Genomic DNA, 26167 nt, shown 5'->3' with positions numbered 1-26167 from the left:
AATAAACCTAAGATTCATTCTGTTTATTTTTAACACTTATTTGGTAGTTACCTTGTTAGCAGCAAAAATAATAACCTGAAAAGCAAACCTCAGTAGATACCTATTAATTAGGACATATTTTTCATATTAAATGGCATTATTTAGCGTCATTCAGTCACATACAAGATAAAACTTTATGTATACCTGTATATGTAATGCAACAGCAAGGATATTCAAATTATTTTTTTCTATAGGAAAAAAACTAAAATGAACAAGTAAACAGAATGCCTATAGTACAACCAGTTTCATCATCAGTAGCAGATTGTCTCTTTGTTGCTACTGATGCTTGTTTTATGTCAACGATTGTTGTATTTAATAAAAACTAATCACTGTACAATGTCATTACATTCAGGAAAAAAAAACAGAATGTACATGTTGCCGAATGAGCATTAATGCACCAGTGCCACATGGCACCCTTGCCTTATTTTTGCATACTTCAAAAATGTAAAAACAATTCTGATCACATAACTTATAAATCTTGTTTCTAGTGTATTTATCTTCATCCTCCTTTTTTCTACTTTAAATTTTTCCCAAAAATCATGCAAAACCCTATAAAAAGCATAGGTATTATTAACATTAGTGGAAAACAAATGCAGCCAGCATTGCTGTATTAGCAAGATATAACCAGGCGAATTGTATAACTACAGATCAGCTCAACAGTGGAAAAATGCTTTAATGTTTAAGGTACTACAAAATGATAGTAAAAGACTATCATCATGTAAAGTCATTAAACAAACTGATAGTAATATGCTTTCTTGACTGGATAGAATTATATTAAGAGGCTCAAATGAGGTTCAATAAAGATGTGCTTCACAAATCATGTATAATGTGACAAAAGCATACATAATCAACATAAAATCCATATAAGTGGTAATTAAAAAAAAAAAAAAAACACAAAACAGAACATATTCAACTCACATCATGTACTATAAGTTGACCCACATTTGAAAGTGACCCTTGAGTTAATGCTCTTCCCAACTGGGTCGGCACTTTCATAGTACACCAAACATAAACCCTAGACAGCTAGAGTGAAAGGGGCTTAAGAACAACTGAAAAACTGAGCACAACAGAGATAATAAATCTCTAAGAATCACTAGTGATAACAAAGTGATCATTTAGCATATATAACAGATCAAGACACACTCACCTGCTTGGTAATTGTCAGTAAGGTGACAGCCAAAGTTGTAGATAAGGTCTAAATGACTACGTTCTTGAAGTTTATTGCCTATTTCACGGAAAGCATCTTGCGCCATTGTTTGTACTTGCTTTTTGGATAGATTTAACTCATGGCGCTCGTTTGCTCGACTTATCTCGCGCAAGATATCAGAATAGTCTGGAAATTCTCTGTACTTCTCTGGCTTGTTGATGAACCTTTGCAACTAAAAGGAGTGAGACGCGTCATTATAAAGTTACAATGCAAAAAATGACTGACAGATACTAATCTGACAAAACTTCGGAAAAAGAAAAACTAACCTTTTTATTAATTTCAGGGTAGCGTGTCCCATTATAGCAAATTGCCTGTTCAAGAACTCGCCCTGTTGCTGATGTGCAGCCTTTTAGCTCACAAAGCTTCTCGAAGATTTTCATCAACTAGAGAGAAAAAAAGAAACAAAACCTTTCTTCCAATATATATATATATATTAAAAAAAAAACCTACTATGTTAGGTCATTAAAAGCCTTTCTAACATATTATTGGGCAATACAGCAATATATTGCATTTGGTAATTGGTGGCATTTTAAAAGATTGACTAAATGTGTACAATTAATATGCATGACATAACAACTTTTTCAAAATGGTGCTACCAAACGCTCAACTATTTCTGTGCAACAGGGACTGGAGGATTTTTCAAGATAGGAGGAAAATTTGATGGAGCAAAATACCATCAAATTAGTGAGGAAAACCTACTGCCCTCTGCCAGAAAGCTGTTAATGAGAAGAAGGTTCACTTTCAACATGACAATGACCTGAAGCACACAGCAAATTTGACCACTCAGTGGCTGAAGGAGAAAAACATGAATGTCTTTGAGAGGCCTAGTCAGAGCCCAGACTTAAACCCTACTGAAAATCTGTGGAGTGACTTGAAGACAACAGTCCACCAACAGTCACCATCCAATCTGACTGAGCTTGACCAGTTCTGTAAAGAAGAGTGGTCAGATATTGCACAGTCTAGATGTGCAAAGTTGGTAGTGAAGTATCCCAACAGACTCAAGGCTGTAATCAAGGCAAAAAGTGGTTCCACAAAGTACCGACACTGGGGAGTGATCCTTTAACCATCTCAGTGATTCTGTTTTTTAATTTTTTTAACTATTGCAATTATAGCTTTCACTTGGCTGTTATAAGATGAATTGAGTAATTACAGCTGGACAAATATTTGTTTTGTGTGTGTGTGTCTTCATTTCAGGCTGCAAAGCAACAAAATATAAATATTTCTGAAGTGGGGTGATTCTTTTCTATATCCACTGTACAGAAAAACTACAAACTAGCAACATATTGGTGAGTCAGGGTGTCATGTGCTGGACTGTCTCCTAGTGCAACCATGATATTGGCTGCTTGCCACTGTGATCCTGAATCAAGTCTGATCAAAAATTAGTGAATGACAGTAAATATAACAATGTTACTCCTATTTAGCTACCCAAAGTAAAATACGTGTACTGTATATTGAAGCAATGATATGTGGTGTTGCACACTCACATTACTTAATTTTGACACTCTAAACAATACATTAAAATCGTATATTTGTCAAAAATAGACAAATAGCCATTTGCTAATAAAATGTAACCATTTGATATACAGTTATAGAATAATTTGTAGAAGAACTTGTTGAAAGTGTTAGTGTAGGCTGTATTGCTGTTACGAGATTTCCTTTAAAGGCTACATTTATAGGATTTCTTATTTAATTGTGGTAGTCATCTTAGTTAATCATTCAACTACTGCCAATAGTTCAAAAAACACAAAATGTCAAATTTTATATCAATTGAAACTTCTTGCATTGTATGTTTTAATACTATGTAAATATGTGTCAGCATGGTACAAAATAAAGAGGAATAAGGAAATAAAACTGCATCAACACTGTAAACTGTTTCCTTTACAGTTAAAACAAACTTGCCAAAAATGATGGAAATTATGAGTGTCAGGTGATTTTTGCATTACAATGGATGTAAAGAATAAAATTCAGTTACTCTTTGAACATTCTGTATTTATCCTAATGCAGAGTCACAGTGGGCTACATCATACATTGTAAGAACTGAGTATTACATATTATAATAAACTATCTGGAAATTTGTGAAGGAGACACCTTGCCAGATCGACTCTGGGGGAAAAATAGATAGCAGGGAAAATCTTATGATGGTATGGCTTTTCTATATATTCAGTATAAACATGAATGAGGTATCCATTTCCTCTTTACAAGGAGCCAGATGTAGAAGCATTTAATTGCTACTTTAATTTTAGTTCTGTGAACATCCAGGTCAAGAAGAAATATTTCTTGTCCACTTTGATTTGTTTCTTGTGTTCAAAGTGACTACTTTCTTTGATGTAGTCAGATGCAGAAAACTCAAGTCTAATGCCAACATTTTGATTTCAGCATTCCAATCTCCTTACCTTCCGTTTTAACCGGTGTTCCTGAATGTAAGAGGAGTCTTCATCACACAGGTCATCCAGTCCAAGCTCCTTTTCCTGTAACCGATGAATCTCATTAGCATAGACCTTCAGCAGGTTCTCCAGATATCGTATCTAAAATGCAAAGGGACCAAATTATAAAAACTGAATGATACCTCTGCAATCTAATATTCACAGACTACAGTTCTCCTTCATTTGACAGGAGATAATAAAATAACACATTAGAAGATATATACATGGAATAACTAATTTAAATGTTGAAATATTTTAGATATTTATTTAATCAAACAAAGGTGTCACAATTTTATTAAATATTTTGTACCAAGGAGTCATATTCAAAAATATGTTATTATAGAATGTAACTAAAGGTAGTAGTAGAGTAAATAAAATACATGATTTTTAGTAATACTTTACAATATCATGTAGTTAAATATGGAGCTGAAATAGGCTTGTGATAGCTGAAATAGATTTCATAATCACCAAAATTCCAGAAATTACAGTAATAGAAGTAGTATTGTTAGCTGTGAAGGGTCTATGACTAATAGTAGTTCATATTTCTTAAGCATACATTTATTAACAAGTACCCAATGAAGAAATTTCAATTTGTATTGGGAATTTGTTTTTCCATCAGGAATGGCTATCAAATGTGTTAAAAATGAAAATGTATAAGGTGAAATAATGGTCTTTCAAGGACGATCTTGAAAGAGTAAATAATTCAGTAATTTAGGTTACACAGAACGCTTATCTGTGTTAAGATACTGTATATAATTTCAAATATCTGCAAGTGTTTTTCAAGTAAGAAATTCTGAAATTTCAAAAATTTGTACAGTATCAAAATTGAATTTTCTTCACAAATCACACCAAAGAAAAAGACCATAAAAAAAAAATAAAATAAAAATCAGTACACTGGTAGTCAGGCTATTTCATTCAGACAAACACATGTACAGACAACAGGTGCTTTCTAATTGTATGCAAACACACCTATTAAATATCTTTTGAGGACTTCTGCTCAAAATTCCCTATCACTGCAAAAATACTGAATATTTCTTTTAGACAAGTTAGCTTTGCTAGGGCTTTAATTGTGGATCACATTATTCAAATACAAACCTGTGAAAAGAAACTAAATACTTAATGATTAGATGCTCTTGTGAGCTGGTTTTAAATATTGAATACTAGCTAATACCAGCAGCTTCACTTTTAATAAATTGGTTGATACAAAAATATGGACACAAGTTTATTTCAATTTTTGATTAAGTACCAAGTCTGCACTGTATACAAAAATCACACAAAAGCGGTGAATATGTTGAGCAAGGAACTACAATCCATATTACTAAATGAGAATGGTAAACCGGATATGGACGCAGGGACCTTCCCGTGGACGCAAAAGACATAGTGCGCAAGTGCCACACAGCACCCCCCCCCCCCCCCACAGAGTGAAACGGGAGAGACTACGCACGTGCGCAGGCACCACACAAAGCCAGCCACAAAACCCAAACCCCCAAAACACGAGAGCAAAACGACTACGAACCGTCAGAGTAGGAAACAAAGTAAAATGTCATAAAGAGGTTAAAGAACAGGGACAAACACATGGAGAACGGGTTACAGATGATGAAAACTGGAATGCAACAGCTTCAAAAAAACCTAGGCACGAAACACATGCACACCCGAGATACAGAATATAAAGGCAGAAACGACAGTTAAACGTCCACACCACACATCCTACAACGCACATCTCAAACTGTGTAGGCAAAGCAGGCACGGATTCAACACGACACAGCTCGAGTGACCGAGATACAAACACGCGCCTGCCTGGATATAATTAATGAACGCAGGCGCCTACAACGTGCGTCTGAAATGCCGCAGACCAGGCAGGCACTGCTCCAAAAAGAAAGAGCTCGACTAAACGAGATACGAAGTGAAACGGGAAACACTACAGAGTCCGCAGTGCTCCACAATGCACCGCAAAATAGTTCGGAAAGAGCTTCATAGTAACAGTGGGGAGACCCAGAGTGACACGGGCGAACGCCATCCTCACACCATACGTCATCCTCACATGTCCAAACTAGACAGCATAGGTGAATCACATTACAGTGATGCATTATTTACAGTACGATAAACATCACAGTATTGCAAACAAATGAAAATTATTACTCGAAAAAGGGAAAATATATTCACCACGGACCAGGTGTCATTGAAACAAAAGCAGAATAAAGTGAGATCAGAAATGAAAGACAGAGTAGAAAGCAAAGTAAAACGTCATAAACAGGTTAAACGAGGGGGCCAAACACATGGACAGCAGGTTACAGATAATGAAGACCGGAATTCAAAAGCTTCAAAAACAAAAGCTCGACTGACCAAGATACAAACTGAAACGGGAAACACTACGGGGTCCGCAGTAGTCCACAATGCACCGCATAATAGTACGGACGGAGCTCCGTATTAACAGTGGGGGGCCCCAGAGTGACACGGGCGAACGCTCCATATTAAACGTGCGTCATCCTCACACGTGGCTGCCCAGCGGGCACGGGTTCAAAACGCCGGGGGTAGGCGAGCAAAGCGAGCAGGGGGCGGAGCCCCCTTGTACAATACTACTGTACAATCTTTGTATACAATGTTAGATGTAGCACCCCTTGTTTTCAAAATGGGTAGGGAACGAGGTGAACTCACTCTGGAACATGCCACATAAAGCTGGCCATGAGAAAAACAATCAGGCACATATAGTTTCATCCCTTAGGGTAGGAGTTTTGCAAATTCCGTTCTTATCTCTCTCCTAGACCCTAAAACAAACCAAACCTCAATGCCAAAATTCTAGGACTTGGGATTTAAGAAATCTAGTGATTAATCAGTCAGTGGGTTTTCACTTTTATACATAGAGATTAAAGCTTTAACAACAAACAGTTTCATTTTGACCAAACAAATGAAAATCATTAGGCATCTTGGATCTTTAGCTGAACCACACTGTTCTTAAAATTAAGCTGATATAGTTTAACATATTTTTAAACATTAAATACAAAATGGAAAATTTTCAACAATAGTGGCAGTTAATAAAACTTTAATACAGTACATCTCTCAAGAATTTTTTTTTTGTTGTAAAATTTAAATGGTAACAAAGACAATGGCTTTGGAAATCAGGTTAATTACAATTATATACACACCTTAATACTAATAAAATGGGAACATTTTATACATATTTTACAACATAAAATATATATTTTATTACATTTTTCAATGTATAACAAATTTGTTGCTGGCATACATTATACAGTGTGGATGTATATATGTTAGATGTCACTGCAAAAGGTGTGGCATTTGAGAAGCAGCACTAGACACCTAGAGAGCTTCATAAGATTTCATGGCCAACAGGGCCAACACATTCTGAAATACCCACCCAAACTAATAACACCAGCAATAAGATTACAATAGTTCAAATCCCCGGAGTCAAACCAAGTTAAAAATAAAAGTTTGGAAGAAAATGAAAAGGAACACAGTCAGGTCAACATAAAGTAAAGATTACTTTTTTATCAGCAGAGTACAGCTTACCTGGACTAAGAGTTTCCCACATAACACAAAAACTAGGCAGACTACTCATGAGGCCAGATGAAGACACTGTGATTGTAATTCATGGTAAAACAAATGACACTGAAAGAAGAAGTGCATTTACCTCGCAGAACAAAAAAAAAAAAAAAATCAGTGAGCTAGAAACCAAAACTAAAGGGCACACAGATTTTTATGAACTACAGGCATCACTATAGGCCAGGGAGTATGATACTGTAAGAATTACAGATTCATGGCTAAATAAAAGTGATGGGGATTTCTACAATATCAGTGACAATGCATCCTTCAAGAAAGGCAGACTATGGATGTAAAGAGAAGGTATGGCACTGCATGTGAAAAATAATATTCAGACTCAAAAAGAGGAAAAAGCAAATACAGTATGTCAAAATCACTGTCATTAAGATAATATAAAAAAGTCCATAGATTTGGTGATTGGTGGTTGCTACAGGTCAAAAAATTCTGCTGTTTATAATAGGATATTATTTTAGATAGATAGATAGATAGATACTTTATTAATCCCGATGGGAAATTTTTATCAAACAATACACAGATATGCAAAAAAGAACATGTGGCAATTGTGGCTGATTTTAACTTCTGAAATTTGATTGAAAAGCCCATTTTGAAAATACAGAGAGAAAACAAAAATAGTACTCATTTGCAAATGACTGTTTTTTCACTCGCTTTGTTCCAAGCCCGACATGGGGTAAACCTTGTAATGTAAAATATGTAAAAAGTAATTAAAACAGAAGTCATCAATACTATAAGCAACAATAATCATAACATGGTTAAATTTTAAATTATTTTTATAACTACACAACTGCAGACCAAAATACTATTTGCAACAAGCGGACTTCACAGGAATGAGGAAACATCAAGAAAACAAAGAATAGGCAAATAAAAACACCTTAACTCTAAGTAATAGATGGTGTCTCTTCACAGACATCCTAATCCAGGTCCAAAATAAATATATTCCAAAACCAAAATAATTAATTAGAAATTCATTAACACTAGAATTACCAGACCCTATGAAAAAACTCGTAGATCCGGCCCACCTTAAATCCGTTCGCACCTCTCCGTCAGCACCTCTCCGTCAGCATCTTTTGTCCTGTAAATGTGTCAATAAAGACAAGCAGCCTATTATTCCATCCCCCCACAGCTGGAGAACGTGCACAAAGTTCTCCCAGCTCATGCCTTGATTGATTATCTGGGAGTGAAGTGCTGGGGTTTTAGAGTGGAAATAATAGATCATTATTTGGAACACATGCATTTCATGTGTGTTCCGTTTCTACAATAATCTGTGTAAGCACATTGTTAAAACAAATGTTTTTCATATTTTAGTAGTAAATGACAAAATGTTGGCATAAACTATATAATGTGTGAAGTCTGAAGTCCAAAGATCAAATAAACACTTTCACAAAAGGTTCAAGGATAAAACAGCTTTCGTGGTATAGCGGTAAGATTTGCTGACTTGTAATCAAGAGTCCCCGGTTCAATTCCCACTGCCTCCTATATTTGCCGTTTTCAGTAGTGAGCTGCACTTATTGTTAATATTATACAGTACACACATACATTTGGTTTGCGTCCGTAACAGACGGTGAACAGTTATAGTACTTTTGAGTATTCTCTCAGTCACGATACATACTACCGCCCCCCCCCTACCCAGGGATCTGACGCTGATAGTTTTTATTTGAAACCAGGAATAACTGTAGATGTGAGTGGTGTTTTGAGGCAATGGAACTGGACATTCTCTGATCTGGAGGGATAAAAGCTGACACACAAACGCTGATGAATCTGCCTTCTTCGTATCTCACCGTCACTTGATTTTTGTTTATTCAGTTTTATTGAGTGTTCCTGATCACGCTGAATTAGTATGCACCTTATGATCTATGATGGCAAAAAAAAAAAAAAACCAGACAATGGTATATATGATATTTGGAATTATTCATTTTATGACCTATATAGTACATTTCAGACATACTATGTCTCTGCTGTTTTTTTTTTTGCCATCATAGACCATAAGGTGCATAATAATTCAGCGTGAGCAGGAACACTCAATAAAACTGAATATGATAATATGTACTATATGATAGTATGTATCGTGATCGTGACTGAGAGAATAAAAGTGAAAAAAAAAAAGGTAACTTTTACAAGTACTATACATTTACAGTGGCTGTTACAGACACAAACCAAATGTATGTGTGTACTGTATAATATTAACAATAAGAGCAGCTCACTACTGAAAACGGCAAATACAAACCAGGGACTCTTGATTACAAGTCAGCAAATCTTACCGCTACGCCACGAAAGCTGTTGTTTAATCCTTGAACCTTTTATGAAAGTGTTTATTTGATCTTTGGACTTCTTGCTTCACACACTATGTAGTTTGACAAAATTTTGTCATTTAATAACTAAAATATGAAAAACGTTTCTGTTTTAACAATGTGTTTACACAGATTATTGTAGAAATGGAACACGCATGAAATGCACGTGTTCCACATAATGATCTATTATTTCCACTCTAAAACTCCAGCACTTCACTCCCAGATAATCAATGAAGGCATGACCTGGAAGAACTTTGTGCATGTTCTGCAGCTGTGGGGGGATGGAATAGTAGGCTGCTTGCTGCTTCTTTTTATCGGCACATTTACAGGACAAAAGACGCTGAGGGAGAGGTGCGAACGGATTTAAGGTGGGCCGGATCTACAAGTTTTTTCATAGGCTCTGGTAATTCTAGTGTTAAAAATTTAAGACTGAAAATATCACTTTACAAAAACATAAAAAGCTAAATAATGAAGAATTTGGGAACTACCAAACACTTCAAAAAGTGATCAAAAAGCATTCAAAAGCCTAAAACTGAAACAGAAAAAAGAATGCAATTTTTTGAGTCCTACTCTAGTTTAAAAACAAAAAGAAACAGTGAAAGAGAACTTATGAAAACTCAAAGATGTGCAAGGATAAATCACTGAAAATGATAAGCAAATATCGAATAAACAAGATATATATTAAACCAAAATTTTATCAAAGGAGAAATTAAATGGAATGCAAGTAATGAGTTTACAGATATTACAATAGAAACGTCAGATGTGCTTTAGGGCACTGCCACATTGAAAACTAACAACATAACTAGAATCAATGGGATCGTACCAGGTGCAGTGCATACTAGTCATATATCAATCACCAATTTCAATGGGAAGAAGTTATCGTGTGACTGCAAAGTTGCAAATATGATTCCAATCCACAAAAAGGAAAGTAAAATGTACTAAGTAATTTAAACAGATATAAGCCATACTTCTAAACCAATCAAAATCACTTAAAGTATAAATAAATCAATTAAAATAGTTCTTGTATGAAATAATTGAACAATATAAACAAGATCTCAGTTTCGAATTCAGCAGTGAACACTATTAAAGGCTCTGACTGGTCTCCAGAATTACTTTCTAAAAAGTAAACACTCCTATTTTTACATAGGTGCAGCAAATCCATTCATGATCATAAAGAATGTATTGTTCAGTTTCTAAATTAAATGAGCTAGCAATACAAGTAAATGTTACAAATGTTGGAGTTACCATTTAATACTTTAAAAATACATACACTAAACCAGTTTTCACCAATAAAACAGCAAATTCACAAACATGTTATATTGAATATTTGCTGAGCAATTTATTAGAAACATTTTTTAAAATCCCAGCATTTTTGTTTTGTTTTCTTAGAATATCACTACCACATAAAAACTCAAAATGTATTCTATTAAAAATATGTGAGTATCCTTATATCATACTCTTTAAACCTAAAATACTACAGTAAGTTGTTTAATTCATAGAATAAAATGTGATCACTGTATATTACTGTTTAACTGATTAATCATTTGGCAGATCAGATCAGTCGATAATGGGGCTCAATAACCTAACTGACATTAGGGCCCGATCAGGTGCTGACATTTTGACAAACAGAACTCATCAAATCATGCAGGATTTGGTGTACACACAAACGACACAATCCCCAAAGTGCAAGTAAATGCAGTTGAAAACAAACAAGCTTACCTATTTTATGAATTCAGGAATTTTCTCAATGAATATATATTGTAAACAATGCCAGTATCAAAAGAGTGTTTTCTAAGCTTGACCCTCTAAACTCAGCCTCAATTTTGGCAATTATCTGCTACTTTGATTTAACTGGCCACAAATTCTTCATACTTCACTCAATATAAATGTTCTATACATCAAAATTAAGGGATGGCATTTCTCTTTCAGATTATATAGTTTTTTATCCAGATGTAAATAATGTATATAAATGACAGTACAGTAAGTTGCAAAATTCAATCACGTTTTTTACCAAAAACAAAACAAAAATAATATTCGAAGTGTATGTTGGAATAAGCTCCCAAAAAGACCATGAAAGAAATGCACAATGTACTAGCAATAACAAAAAAATAGTTATGAAATACCCACTTATATCATGTCTATTTTTATTATTTTCAAGAAAGGAAAAAAACAGGATTCTTTTTTCAGTTTTTATTGCGTTCAAATAAATGCCTACGTTATGAACATGGTTTACTAAAAACACAAAAATTAGATGTCCAAATGAAGGCCAAGCACTGCTGTTTCAGAATTTATAATCTGATGAACGGAATATGTTGCAAGAATAAATTAGAGCATAATAAATTAGCAAACCCCAACTACATTTTTACTTTGAATGTTACTTTTCTCGTCATAAGTGTTGGAATATACTTTCAAACACCACGAAGACAACACAGAATGCATGTCCAGATGGCTAGGAACAACTGGGGAAAAAGTTATTAAATGCTTACAGCCAATGTGTAGAGTTTTACTGATTTGAAGCTGTAAAATAAAGATGTTATTTTACTGCCTTCAAATAAATTACCATATAAGGAATTTGTCTTACTGAAAGGCATTTATTCTACATGTGAAGACCTGACCTTGTGCTTTCAAAATGTAAGTATCTGGGTAAGGAATCATACTGTGTGCCCAAATTATAGTACAAAATAAATAGCAAAATTCAAAAATGTTTTTTAAAAAAATCTAAAAACACCACCATCATCATCATTTATAATTCTCTTTTTAATGGTATAATTTCAGGAATATTTGAAATGACAAAAATAATGTCCTGGGAAGAGAAATAAAAATGTTCAGTAAACTTGATCTAAGAGCTGTATAAAAAAAATTGCAACAAACAGTTGCACAAAACCCTGTTTCACCCTCCCAATTACAAAAACTTTTATAAAGAATAGAACTACAGTAATCCCTCCTCCATTGCGGGGGTTGCGTTCCAGAGCCACCCGCGAAATAAGAAAATCCGCGAAGTAGAAACCATATGTTTATATGGTTATTTTTATATTGTCATGCTTGGGTCACAGATTTGCGCAGAAACACAGGAGGTTGTAGAGAGACAGGAACGTTATTCAAACACTGCAAACAAACATTTGTCTCTTTTTCAAAAGTTTAAACTGTGCTCCATGACAAGACAGAGATGACAGTTCAGTCTCACAATTAAAAGAATGCAAACATATCTTCCTCTTCAAAGGAGCAAACAAATCAATAGGGCTGTTTGGCTTTTAAATATGCGAAGCACCGCGGCACAAAGCTGTTGAAGGCGGCAGCTCACACCCCCTCCGTCAGGAGCAGAGAGAGAGAGAGAGAGATAGAGACAGACAGATAAAAAAAATCAATACGTGCCCTTCGTGATTTTAAGTATGCGAAGCACCGTTCAGCATGTCGTTTCAGGAAGCAGCTGCACAAAAGATAGCAACGTGAAGATAATCTTTCAGCATTTTTAGACGAGCGTCCGTATCGTCTAGGTGTGCGAACAGCCCCCCTGCTCAATCCCCCTACGTCAGGATCAGAGAAAGTCAGCACAAGAGACAGAGAAAAGTAAGCTGGGTAGCTTCTCAGCCATCTGCCAATAGCGTCCCTTGTATGAAATCAACTGGGCAAACCAACTGAGGAAGCATGTACCAGAAATTAAACGACCCATTGTCCTCAGAAACCCGCGAAGCAGCGAAAAATCCGCGATATATATTTAAATATGCTTACATATAAAATCCGCGATGGAGTGAAGCCGCGAAAGGCGAAGCACGATATAGCGAGGGATTACTGTATTTAGAATTTTTAAAAAAATTTTATGAACCTGATGAAGGTTGCAACATGCGCTACCGTGAAAAATATTTTGGGTGTAATATTTATATATACACGTACACACAGAATACACATACTACATATATACTGTATTAGGCCTGGGAAAGTTAACACATTCATTTTTGTAATAAATGTAGTTTGTTTAAAGTGTTAAAAAAATACTGCCACATCATGCCTCTGTCAGTTTCATGTGTTTTTTTTTTTTTGTACGAAACAATAGTACAACTAAGTTAAGTGTGTGCCTAAAGAATTACATACACATCCAGCATGGTATTTATATTCTACCTTTAAATATGTTTTGAAATATAATTTTCATTTAAAGGTTTAACATTTTGTATTACAAGGTTCACAACGATGTGAACAGCACCACTGTTCATTTTCTTGATTTATACCAACTGACATAACTGCAGGGGAGTGTCAGGAAAGGGGGTGGATTTATACCAGTCTAGGTGCAATGCTAGAGAAAAGTTGCGAAGGTAAAAATTACGCTCTCTTTTTTTCATTTAATGTTTCTGTAAGAAGATCAAATAAATGTCATTCCACATTAGTGCTAAATAAATAACTAGGGGGTTAAAGAGTTAAGAGTAAAGAATTAATTAGAATCTAATTTGTTTGAACATAACCATCTAACATTTAGTGCATCATCTTTTCTTTAGACAACAATAGTAATCATACTGATCTGCTTTGATCCGTTTTGAAAGAATTCACACCAAATTAAAAAAAAATATTGCATCAGAAAATAGTTCTGTGGCTAGAGTCTGTGTTAGCTCATCCCAAATAGTTATCATAAACGAACTGAATGAGCAACATCAATATGCACATATGCCCTTGTTATTTTTATCAAAGTTAAAAAAAACTGTACAAATAAAAGCACCCGACCTTTAACTGCTATTCCATTTGCATGATGAAATTACAGTATATTACAGTAGATGTACATTATTATTAACACCTTTTGAAAGGCTGATGTTCAAAGTATAAACTACTTGGTGGCTGCGTAGACTATTGCCTGCCATTATGAACACGCATGGTACACAGCTTCACTCAGATGGTGTTGTGGGGAAGCGGTGATCTTTTTTTATTGTTTAGATTCTGTGAAGCATTAGACAGTATTACTCTACCAGTAGATAAAGACCCTATTCATAATAAAGGGTTTGAATACTCTTGTTAAAAGTAACTAAATACTCAAATATACTTAAAAGTAGTTTAAAGGTTCTAAGAGCTACTATATGCAGATTTGTACTTCACGTGGCTTTGTATGCTTCATTATTAATAATAATTGTTCTTTTTTTGCTTGCAGTGTGCCTGAAATGAATGTAGCACTTTTGGCTTTGTTCGCTGCATAGCCTTTATTTGAAAAACAAGGCCCTTAGAAAAACTGAAGTGCATGAAAAGTTATTAAAAAGAAAAGTGGAATCAGAACACATCACATAGCTGTAATGCATATGTGAAACTCAAGACAAATATCACTCATGATTAAACATGTTAAATGCACTCATTACTTTAGCCCCTGCATCCTGCCTCCAGCCCACCACTCCACTATTTGTCTTTCTGGTCCTTGGGTGAAAAAGACGTTATGTCAGTGCCCATTAGTGTTGGATTGGTACTAAAAGTTTGACTTCGGTATCAATAAAAGCATTTGGACCTCAGTACCAGTATTGAAATGATTCTGAAGAAAATAACAGGTAACTCCAAAACCCCCATCTTACTCCAGCCTACTGGTGCAGTGCACCATCATGCTGCACTATGTGACACATTCCTTTTGATAGCTGTGATTTCCCTATCATATCAAATCAAAAAGGTGACAAATTCCTTGTTAAGTCAAGGTTTCTTTATTTAGTCATGTTTACACAAGAAAGCACAAACACATCTTATCAAAAAAAGGGGTAGGGACACCCCCATAAAGCTCCCGTCGCATAGAAAAAATGAAAGGAGGTCCTGGTAAAAAAAAAAAAAATAAAAAAATGATTGTATCAAAGTGTCTAGTCATGTAGTTTTGTTTCATGAACTCTACGAAAGTGACATTTTTCCACTGCTGCAATAGCAAGTTTGGGGGGAATTGGGGATTGAGAAGAAAGGTGACATTTACTTCTGGTACCAAAAATCTTAAAATGCAGGTATTATACCATTTTGAAAATTGGGTTTTTCAATACCAGTGTTATTGTGCAACCCTAGTGCCTATCAACATGTTACATAAGTTGAGGCACAGTGATTCTATTTGTGTTTCACAAATGCGGTTACTGAATGTACTAAATGTTGCATTGTAATAATCTTTCACTTTCATCAACAGTAACTTTAAAATTCTACTACTAAGTAAAAATAAAACACATCAAAAAACAATCACAAGAAGCATAGATGGTTTTCTATTATAAAAAAAGCACTTTTTGGAAAGTTAATCAAGTGTGTGGAGCATCCCGATTTGGAAATTTTGTAGAATACAGATCCAGTCGAGCACAGCGACTAGCTTCCAGTAGTCAATGAATGACCTACAGCAATAATTTAAACAGGATTATTTTCCCCTTTTACTGATTCAGCAAAAGTACAACACAAGTAACCTTAATACTTCCTTTTCATTAAACCTTTATTTTAATAACTGAACAGAAAACCCTACTTACCCCAAAAGGCACACATTGGTTGAGGTAGCTAAGTAAGCTTTCCTGATACTGAAAATGCTATTTAAAAGCCATAAAGAGAAAATCAGAAATATAGCAGTTATTTCCCATAACGTTTAATTAGCAAAGAAACCTGCTTTGTTTGATATAATGACTGCTTAACAGTTTTAATATAAAACAGAAGCAAACTGGGGGGTTTTAAATTCAAGAGTGAAACTTTGCAGAATCAGGAGGAAAATGGTACTTTCAGGGCACTGGAGAAGTATTTAAAATCTGTTATTATACTCATTAACAAAAAAAAAAAAAGCAGCGCACTAGAAAAATCTGCTTTATAAATCACAATACAAAATAACAAAAAATAACACCGATTGTGGGAGTGATGTGCAAAATAAAAAATTGTAGCAAAGCATGTATGGTGTAACATGGTGCCAAAATTAACCTGAAGGCACTGTGGAAGAACTACAGCACTATCTTCAAGAACTTGTAATAGACCAGAAGTCAGGCAACTTTTTAAGTTCCTCTCTGTTCAGACAAAGCGATATCTGGCTTTTCCACCATCATCAGTGCCATGTGATGGGGGTGTTCAGTGTCATGGGCAACATTTATTAGGACAGAAGAGCTCTCTCCATGGTGTAAATGCAGAGAATGTTCTTCCTGCATAATAACTGCCTTTTACTGTAATAGAAGCATTAGTCTAACCATGTTACTCATATTAGCTGCTCTTTACAATAATTAAGTTTTATTGTAAGAATACAATTTTGACTCATAATTTTGAGTACTGTCTTATATAATTGTATGTTATTGTTTTATATGTTACTTACCACATGTAGTTTGTAGTGATGGCCAAGAATACATTTTTAATCTTATGTTTTCAAGCAGAAAAAGAGAAAATAGTTTGTGATATAATGGTGATACGTTCTTTCCAGTGCCAAACAATGCGAAAAACGTCCAGGGAAAAAAATTCTGATGTAATTTGCATCACATAATCCATATTTCTGTTATCCATTTCTATGCTCAAAATGTGCAAAATGAGTGTATTTTTTGGTAAACTTTTGTCAATAAAGTATACCTCCACATTCACAAACTTGACATTTGAGGGTTGAATTTAACTGGGAATATTTTTGAAGCCGAAAGATCACAGAAACTCACAGACAATGTGTAAGCCAAAAACATATAAACAATACTGAAAATGATTTGTACCATTTAAAATAATACTATATAAATTTTAGTGTTATTTAATATTTGTTAGGGCAATTGCATATTATAGCTTTAATATTAAAAGTTATTTTGGTAAAAAAAAAAAAAAAAGTATTTGGCAATGCAACACAGGTGTTAAAGAGTGCTGTCTGTCTAGTGATCTGTCGATTGTAAGTAAACAAACATAGGTCACTAAGAAAAAGGTTAGAATGAAAACCTGCGGGCGGCACGGTGGTGCAGTGGGTAGCGCTGCTGCCTCGCAGTTGGGACACCTGGGGACCCGGGTTCGCTTCCCGGGCCCTCCCTGCGTGGAGTTTGCATGTTCTCCCCGTGTCTGCGTGGGTTTCCTCCGGGCACTCCGGTTTCCTCCCACAGTCCAAAGACATGCAGGTTAGGTGGATTGGCGATTCTAAATTGGCCCTAGTGTGTGCTTGGTGTGTGGGTGTGTTTGTGTGTGTCCTGCGGTGGGTTGGCACCCTGCCCGGGATTGTTTCCTGCCTTGTGCCCTGTGTTGGCTGGGATTGGCTCCAGCGGACCCCCGTGACCCTGTGTTCGGATTCAGCGGGTTGGGAAATGGATGGATGGATGGATGAAAACCTGCAGCCTCTGGGGCCCTCCAGAACTAGAGTTTGGGATCCCTGGAGCAGACGAACCTCCTTGAGTGAAGCTGCAGATGTACGAGCATCTCGTTTGTTTTCCTTCACTGAAGAGACATTGCAAACACCATTCCTCTAGGTATGCTACTCACCTATAAGACTCTCCCGAAACGGTTGCCCTATAACGCCACTATTATCATCCTTTGCATGCGCAGTTTTACAACTAGCCCTGTTTCACATGGCTCATCTGGGGTCAGTGGCAACTTGATCTGCCACACTTTTTCCCAAATGCACAAGTGCTACAGAGGTGGCAGTCTCTCAGCTGTTGTATGCAAAAGACCATCCACTGATGCTGCAAATGGCAAAAAAGATCCCAAATCTTAGCCGCAACACGCTACAGCAACTCCTCTGAAGAGTCAAATAAGTCAGTAATAGGTCTTTGCTGCACTTGGCACTTTGCCGGAACAGTAGGTCTTCTTTCTTTTCCGCCCCTGCAAGGTTATCATAGTTAACGAAAACTAAAATAGAAACTGAAACTATTATTAAAAAACATTTTCATAAACTGAAATAAAATAACACCAAAATGAAAAACTAAAACTAAACAAAACTATTAATGTAGTTGGAAAGACTAACTGAAATAAAATAATAACTTACTAAAAATATTTTTAGTTTTCGTTTTTGAATGAATATTCTTGCCGTTACTCTTTAACCCCTGTAACTTTTAACTCTAAAACAGACAGTCATCCACCACGAGCCGCTTGTATATATTCATCCAGTGAACGGTGGCTGGTGACGGAGGGCGGGTGTTCACACAGCATTTGCAGTGACAGAGCAAGCTGAATACAGGCACGTAAAGCGTGTGAAGTAGATTTATGTGCCACCTTTCTTTGCGCTTTCTGTATATTAAGATGTAATTCAAATGCCTGAAATCAGAATGTGCTGGTCAAAAAAACCCCTTTACCATATGGAGAGAAAAATCATGAGTGAGTAACATTTCAGTTTATTTCTCAGGTGCTTGCTTTTTGTCAACAGAAATACATCTGCCACTTTACACCGGAGAAATCGTTTTAACTTTCTCATAAACGAAGTAGAGAAAGTATAGTAATCATGAAAAAATTCGACCAAGATTCATCTTGGTATTTTTGGACTCCGGGAGGTCTAAAACGTTCGTTTTTTAGAATTATGTCTCTGTGTGTGTAAACACAATAACTCAAAAATGCAATGAGATGGATGAAATTTGGCATGTGGTTGTTACACCAAAATTGTAGATCTGTACTAAGTTTTGGGCCAAATCCATCAACCGGAAGTGGTACTTTACCTGAACACATATTTATTTTTATTCATGTAGCTGCAGAGTCCAATTTATTCAACTTTACTTTAATAATAATTGTTCAATATATTTTTAATTTGATTTGTTGTTGATGGTTCTTTAATGTTAATAATATAAAAATACAATCATTGTCTTGTGGTTTACCTCAAAAATCCATTCCCATATCCGAGTATGCAAGAATGTCTAGGGGAGACCACTCCCGATTTTGGTAAATAAAATGGCACTGATCAAGAAACTGACTAGGTCATCATACAAGATCAGCATATTGTTACTGACCAATCACTTTTGCTTTAAAAAAAGTAGTTTAACAACGAAGCGATACAACCTTAGTAAAATTCCAGAGTTGGCAAAGTCCCTACTAAACTAGCAGTATAGGCGAAGAGAGTCTGCCAAGTGATTAAAAACTAAACATGCTAGTGCATTTTTGTATTTATTCTATATGTATTATTTTATCTTTTTTAGCTCATATTCACAGCTCAAAATACCTGATCATGTGAAAATAATCCAGTAGCAGAATTATATTTTAAAATATTTGTCCCCCTTTCTTCAATGATTCTCTCTCTTAAAATAAGATATTTCAACAATCATATTTTTTGTTCTTAACATCAGCCATATCATACATATTGCAAAACAGGGATTTTTCCTGCCTTGTATCCAAACATGTTGGGGTAGGATCCAGGTTTCCTGTGTTCCTACTCTGGATAAACAGGTTTAGATAATGAATATATTGTTCTTAATCTCAGATGCTGTCTCTGAGAGATCAATATGGCAGGTAGAAAATAACAAGTATGGGAGATTTTTGAATGCAACACTGAAGGCATTCATTATAAACACATTGTCTTGGAGCAGGATACTGTATGTTGTGTGCTATAGACATTTTGAGTGAAGAAAAAAAAAAAAAAATCCTAAAACCTTGAAATTCGCCTAAATTTTATTACAAATTGGCCCATTCTGGGCAATAAAAGGGAAAGATAAAAAGTGCCAACAGTCAGTGCATATTGACACAGAAAATATTTTAAAAATTATAAAATTGTGTAAAAAATTGTTCGTATTCAGTATCTGGTTTTGATTATGCTTGTTTTTATCAGTCAACAACAACACCAGATAGTAAACCATATAGTGTAGTAAGCTTCCACTAACATTAAACTCACATCCAAATCCATTAAGTGTACAGTTCTGTCTGATTGTAACACAAAACTAAACTCCATAGAAACTCCATGCCATAACTACTAAAACTGAAACTAATAGATATAAAACTAAAATTGAAATACCTTTGTGAAAAAAAAAAATGAAATTAAAACTAAAAATACACAATGAAGTAAAACTAGAACTAAACTGAATTTCCAAGTAAGTCAGAAAAAAATATAGAAATAAAATCTATAATAAAAAGGCAAAACTATAATAACCTTGCGCCCCCGACACCAATATAGTTCCAGTGCAGACTGCCAGAATGAATCCTTTGCTCTTTTTCTGGCACTTTAGGAAGTTCATTGTCCTTAAAAGGACCACTTGCTGTTGCAGGTTTGCCATTTTTATAGGCAACTCTCCTTCTCGTAATGTTATAGTAGTTCATACAATGGGCGACTCGTCTCAGGACTGATGCAATTTGCTAGAGCCAATACAATATTAAAATCTGTGAATGATACCTCCAGTACAATAAATCAAAACAGTGTTGAAGCTCAACTTGTTTAAAACAGGTCAATTTACCTGATCATATGGTATGTCTGCCTATGTTTTGGGGGTACCAAAGCCCTGGAAGTCTTTTGCCCCTAAACCTTGCAAATACGAAAGCATTACTATCCACCTAACTACATCCAGAAAACTCAGCATAGAAGATAAACAGGAAAAACACATTCCCATAATACTGTGCATGTGAATTGTGGACAGGACACTTGGCAAATGAATGGGGGCAGGGGATAAAGCAGATCTGCAATCTAAAGACACAATATTAAAAAGAAAGACACATTCTCTTATATATTGAGTTTTCCTACAAAAATTAATAATATTTTAGCAAAACATGCAAGTATTTTGCACAATTTGAGCATACGAATGGATAACAGGCACATAGATTATGTGACAGAAGTTAAATTTGAATTTTTTTCCCCTCATCATCTACCACTGGACAGAATTGGTCACAATTAAATCATAAACTATATTCTCTGCATAAAAATGTGAGATTAAACACTTTTCTTGGCCACCACTACAAACTACAAGAAGCAAGTAACACATAAAAAGTACAATTTTTGGGTGGAGTATTCCTTTAATTCAGTGTTAAACTGTTATTGTTATACATACTGCTGCTGTTATTTACTTTTATGAATATTTTGTTAATAATTTATGATTGGAAATTTTTGTACATGTTTAAAATAATCTAATTTCGAGGCATACTTTGTAATACATTATCCAAAATTTACTTGAATATTTTTGTCTTGAGATGGGGTGGGAGGGGCTATTTATTGCCCATTAATATTGATTGTCAGAAATAACACACTCTTTTTTTATCAGAATTGGCATTGGTGGCAAAATCTTTAATCAGTCAGGCTCTGGTTTGGATAGACATTTAAAACACTTTTCATAAATTACAAATGATCTGCACAGATCATGCACACCACTAGCTAATGGGACTTGAAAGCAAAGTCTCTAGTCATACCTCTAATGTAATCTATCCCCGCAACTCACCTGCCTTTTAGAGGCCTTTAAAGATCGTGCATCATCTTGTGCTGTGTCGGGATTCTGTTCAAGAGCGGTCTCTGATAAGGTATTCTGGGATCCATTTGACATTACAGTATGTTCCTTTCCAGCTCCTTTGTCTTTCAGACCCTGAGGTTTATCAGTGCTGTTACTTGCTGCTGAATGCTGTGTTTGTAGACGTTTTTGGGAGTTTGCTCCTAATGAAGTGCACAATTCATTTATGTACACAAACACCTTGTTACGCGTACTTTGCACTTTTTGGAGGCAGTGACCCAGCATATTCCGGAATTCCACAGATCCAAGAAAATGTGTACTGCATTTAGTGTGCTTTGACTTCAAGAAAGTTATGACCTCTGGGTGGTCTTTAGTTAGTGGTGTGCAGAACTCAACAAACTGGAAGGGAATAAAAAATTAACATTAGATGGTAATCATGACACAAAGAGCAAAGTAAAGCAATGAAAATTCATATGTAGTCACAAAAGTGGCCATTGAGTGGGGAAAATACAAAATCATCTAACACTGTAAAACTGAATAAGTTTGAAAGCTATATTTACATTAGCTATAGATTTATATAAAAAAACAATCACTTATTATTATGTTCCAAATACACTTGAAATATATCACAGCCACACTGGACACAAGGTAGGAAGTGGCTCTGGACTGGTCTCCAGTTTATTATGAGTCACAGTTGCGTACACACCTACTCCAGGCCAATTTTCTGTCGCCCATTAACTTGAAAACACACAGCCACTGAATTTTCTTAGTTTTCCATTAAATATGGTGGAAATGCACAGGCTTACCTCTGAAAAGAGCTTCTCATTCTCCAACTTAATTACTTCCTTTTGCTTTTCGCTGTCTCTTGGAGCAAATGGAGAGCAATAAGGCCCTAAGACTGGCTTTGTCTCCTGTAGCGCTGGAATCAGGTTACTGGTAGATGAGCTAGGATATTCATCATCATCATCCAGAATAATAATGCTATCATCCATTATTATAATCACAAACGTCCAAGGTGAATAGAAAAGATTTCTTTTAGCTGACTATCACAGCTGTTAAAGTAATTAACACCAAAACCTGCACTAGTATTTTTCAAATTCTGTCTTTCCTCTTCTCTCCAGACTGTCTCTTACTTTTGAGTGTGTGAACTGATGTAAATGACATTAGCAGATGGACACAGAAAAGGAATCAGCAGAAATTTCCACTTGATTTTCTTCAGAATGAAGAACTAATCTTGCAGAGTATAATCCAATTTTGAATACTGCTGTAAGTTAAAAGGGATTGTTGCATCAGCGAATCCAATGTGTGGAAGGCTGTAGCCAGTCATACCAATTTCCAAAGATTTCAGATTTCAACAAGAATTTATAATAATTATCCCTTTAATGTCATCTCTCTGAAGCATGCCAACAATAAAGGCATTAAGTGAAGTTCAAATTATTTCTAAAGAAAAAGGAACAGAAAGGTTTATACAGCTTTGAGGAAAATAAGACGTTTTAAATTTTGAAAATATGAATACGTTAGTATAGTGAAGGGTCATGACAAATATGCTATAGTATGATAAATGAACACACTCAATTAATTTATTTAAGTTAGAAATACTAATGAACTAACACAGAGGTTAAATTGGACAACAACTTCATAATAAAATTTTACAAGAGTATACAGAAAAAGAGTGAAATTTAAATAATGCTCAGTGGCTATCGATGGCGTTAGTATAACATTAAAACCTTGTATTATACCTGCATATGTTTGCTTCAAATGTCAAACATTAAATTATGTGCTGAAGAAAAAAAACAGCTAGTAAAGTAATTATAGATGTAAAGAGGTGTTGGAAAGGATTCATAGATTCACCATTAAATTCCCTTTACATATGACATTTGGCAGCAATGTGGGTTAAAGGTAGCCTGATGACACTAACTATAGTTTTAATCTATCAGTTCGGACAATAAATTATTCCTTGTCAGATGCTGGATTTCAGCGCCAACCATTAAATACACCAGACAATGTAAAAACATTCGTTCATACCGCAGTAAATACGATTATGAGACATCAATAAACGGGGAGTTGAGTAGCGCAATGACTTTACCGTGAAACTCTCTTCCAGTCTATTTGAGCTAGTGCTAATGGTAGTGTAATGTTGGACGAAACGAAAGAAAGAAAACAAGAGACACTGTGCATGATCACTGAGCACATTAGTGACATCTTCTTCCTTTCATACGGCTGTCACAATAATGCATTGCCATACCACACTTTAATCCTTAGTACTGAGCAGGGATGCAGGGGCTGGAGTCTGTTCTCAGAGAACACTGGCCGCTAGGCAAGAACAATCCCAGGACACGGTGCTTGTCCAACATAAGGTGAACACACTCGCACCCACACTTTTCAAATAAAAATAATACATTTTCCATTTTGGAAGTACTGAACAACATAAAATGCTCCGATATGCACGTGGACATTTCTGAAATTACCTCTTGCAATTTAACTGAACTTACACTTTACAGTTCTCTAATAGATGTATAAAATATATATGTGCATTTATCATATACATATCAGCTGAAACTGCCGTGACTCAGATTATGTTATAGCAGTCTTTTATTACCTAGCTACACCCACAATGACTATTTTTGTTTTTAAGTCTACAGCACCTTCTGGGATATTTCCCAACACGGAAGCAACGATTCGATGGTCCACGTTTAGAGTTGTGCAAGTGCAACTGGGATAAAGAGAATAAAATCACTTTTCACTCCTTAAAGGAGGTATCAAAACAGACACTATCTGCCTTCCTTGAGAATCTGGACAGAAATGAACCGCGTTCACAGTTAATATTATCAACAGCTGAGGGGGGGAAAACAAAACACTCTACTCACCTCAACGCTTCGACTACGAAAGGCCAAACATCCAAACAAAGCCCTCCCCGACTGGCTGCCACTCAGCAACTGCGTTTGTCATTGGTGGAATTGTTCTTCTTCCGTGACGCCGTACAAACTCAGAGGAGGCGGTTATTACAGGAAAAAGGTAACTTCCGGTTTTGTCACTGTTTTCAAAGTTGACATTTATTTAACACGAAGAAAAGATAATCACACATTACATGACTGAAAGAAATAAGATCGTTGATTTGTCTTTTTTGTTTGTATTTCAGTTTGACGGAGATAGTATGGCATTGAACCGAAGGGCATAAACAAGATAACCAGTTCCTTACATTAGTAAGGATTAGTAATGTTTCATTTTCCTTATAGTAGAATAGTGAACGCGATAGAAACAATGAACAATCGGAGCTTCGTTTGAAATGTGTAATTTTATTGTTTTGTTAAGGTGTATTCACATACAAGTGTGATTGAGTTACAATTTCTAAAATATGTTCGTGAATTACAATTTCTAAAATATGTTCGTGAAAGACCAGAAATGTCACGTTTTTAGGGATATTAAGTGCTCCAAAACGCAAAGCACTTCTTTCATACGAGTTTATTAATTAATTTACTCCAATCATTTTTCTATATCGAATCGGTTTAAAACAGAATTTGCGTGGAGGATAATGCTGAAACCAGTGCCAGATAAGAATACCAGTCACCTAAACATGCCTATTTACGTCAACAAACAAGTTTTTTTTAGTAACGGTTTCCGTTTACCAGAGTGGTTGGGACTGTCAGTACCATAGACACATATAGATAGACGCCGCATTTACTGTGTTGCACAGTCGACACGATACGTCAGCGTGTAGGCTATACTGCGAGTGGCAAAAGTGCTATTTTAAACTAATACAGGTAAACGTGGAAACCGGGTTTTCTGATGAAAAAACAATAACGTTTAAAACAGTATCGTTTACATACAACAGATTTTGGCGAATCGTTTAAATGCAATTATTTAATATCCATTTATACACTAATAATGGCAATTATTAAATAATAATTAATTCCTCCCATATAAGTAACATTTCTCGGACTGCTTTCTTCCATCTCCGAAACATTTCTAGACTTTGTCCTGTTCTTATGTAACACAGTACTGAAGTATTGGTTAATGCCCTAGTCACCTCACGTATTGATTACTGTACATGTAATGCTATTCTATCCGGCATCCCACAAAAACTTAACCATCACTTACATCGTCTTCAAAATTCTGCTGCCAGGATAATGACCTGTTCTAAATCCACTGAACATATTACTCCTATTCTCTCTCAGCTTCACTGTCTGGCTCCCTGTTAACTACAGAATACAATACAAAATACTGCTCTTAACATTTAAAGCTCTCCACAACCTCACTGATCTCCAACAGACTTACACTCTTGCTCACTCAGATCCTCATCTGCAGCTCTACTTTCTGTACCGCACATCAAACTCTGTTCAATGGGAGCTCAAGCGTCTCTCATAGTGCTCCTCAACTCTGAAATTC

General features: G+C 35.5%; 1 protein-coding gene across 1 annotated transcript in view; it reads right to left on the bottom strand.

Annotated features, from left to right (window-relative positions):
- Positions 1-24668, bottom strand: part of daxx (death-domain associated protein) — a 43425-nt gene extending 18757 nt beyond the window's left edge. The window contains exons 1-6 of the mRNA XM_028801825.2: positions 24649-24668; positions 22588-23221; positions 21776-22180; positions 3640-3771; positions 1513-1629; positions 1187-1418 (exon numbers count right to left, since the gene is read on the bottom strand). Of these exons, the coding sequence (XP_028657658.1) occupies positions 1187-1418; positions 1513-1629; positions 3640-3771; positions 21776-22180; positions 22588-22773 (1072 nt within the window). The 5' untranslated portion in view covers positions 22774-23221; positions 24649-24668. The remainder of the gene's footprint in view (positions 1-1186; positions 1419-1512; positions 1630-3639; positions 3772-21775; positions 22181-22587; positions 23222-24648) is intronic.
- Positions 24669-26167: the final 1499 nt, after the last annotated feature.

This window comes from Erpetoichthys calabaricus, chromosome 1 (assembly GCF_900747795.2).
Source record: "Erpetoichthys calabaricus chromosome 1, fErpCal1.3, whole genome shotgun sequence".
Taxonomy (NCBI): domain Eukaryota; kingdom Metazoa; phylum Chordata; class Cladistia; order Polypteriformes; family Polypteridae; genus Erpetoichthys; species Erpetoichthys calabaricus.
Note: the sequence above shows the minus strand (reverse complement) of the source record. Positions and strands in the feature narration are given on the sequence as shown.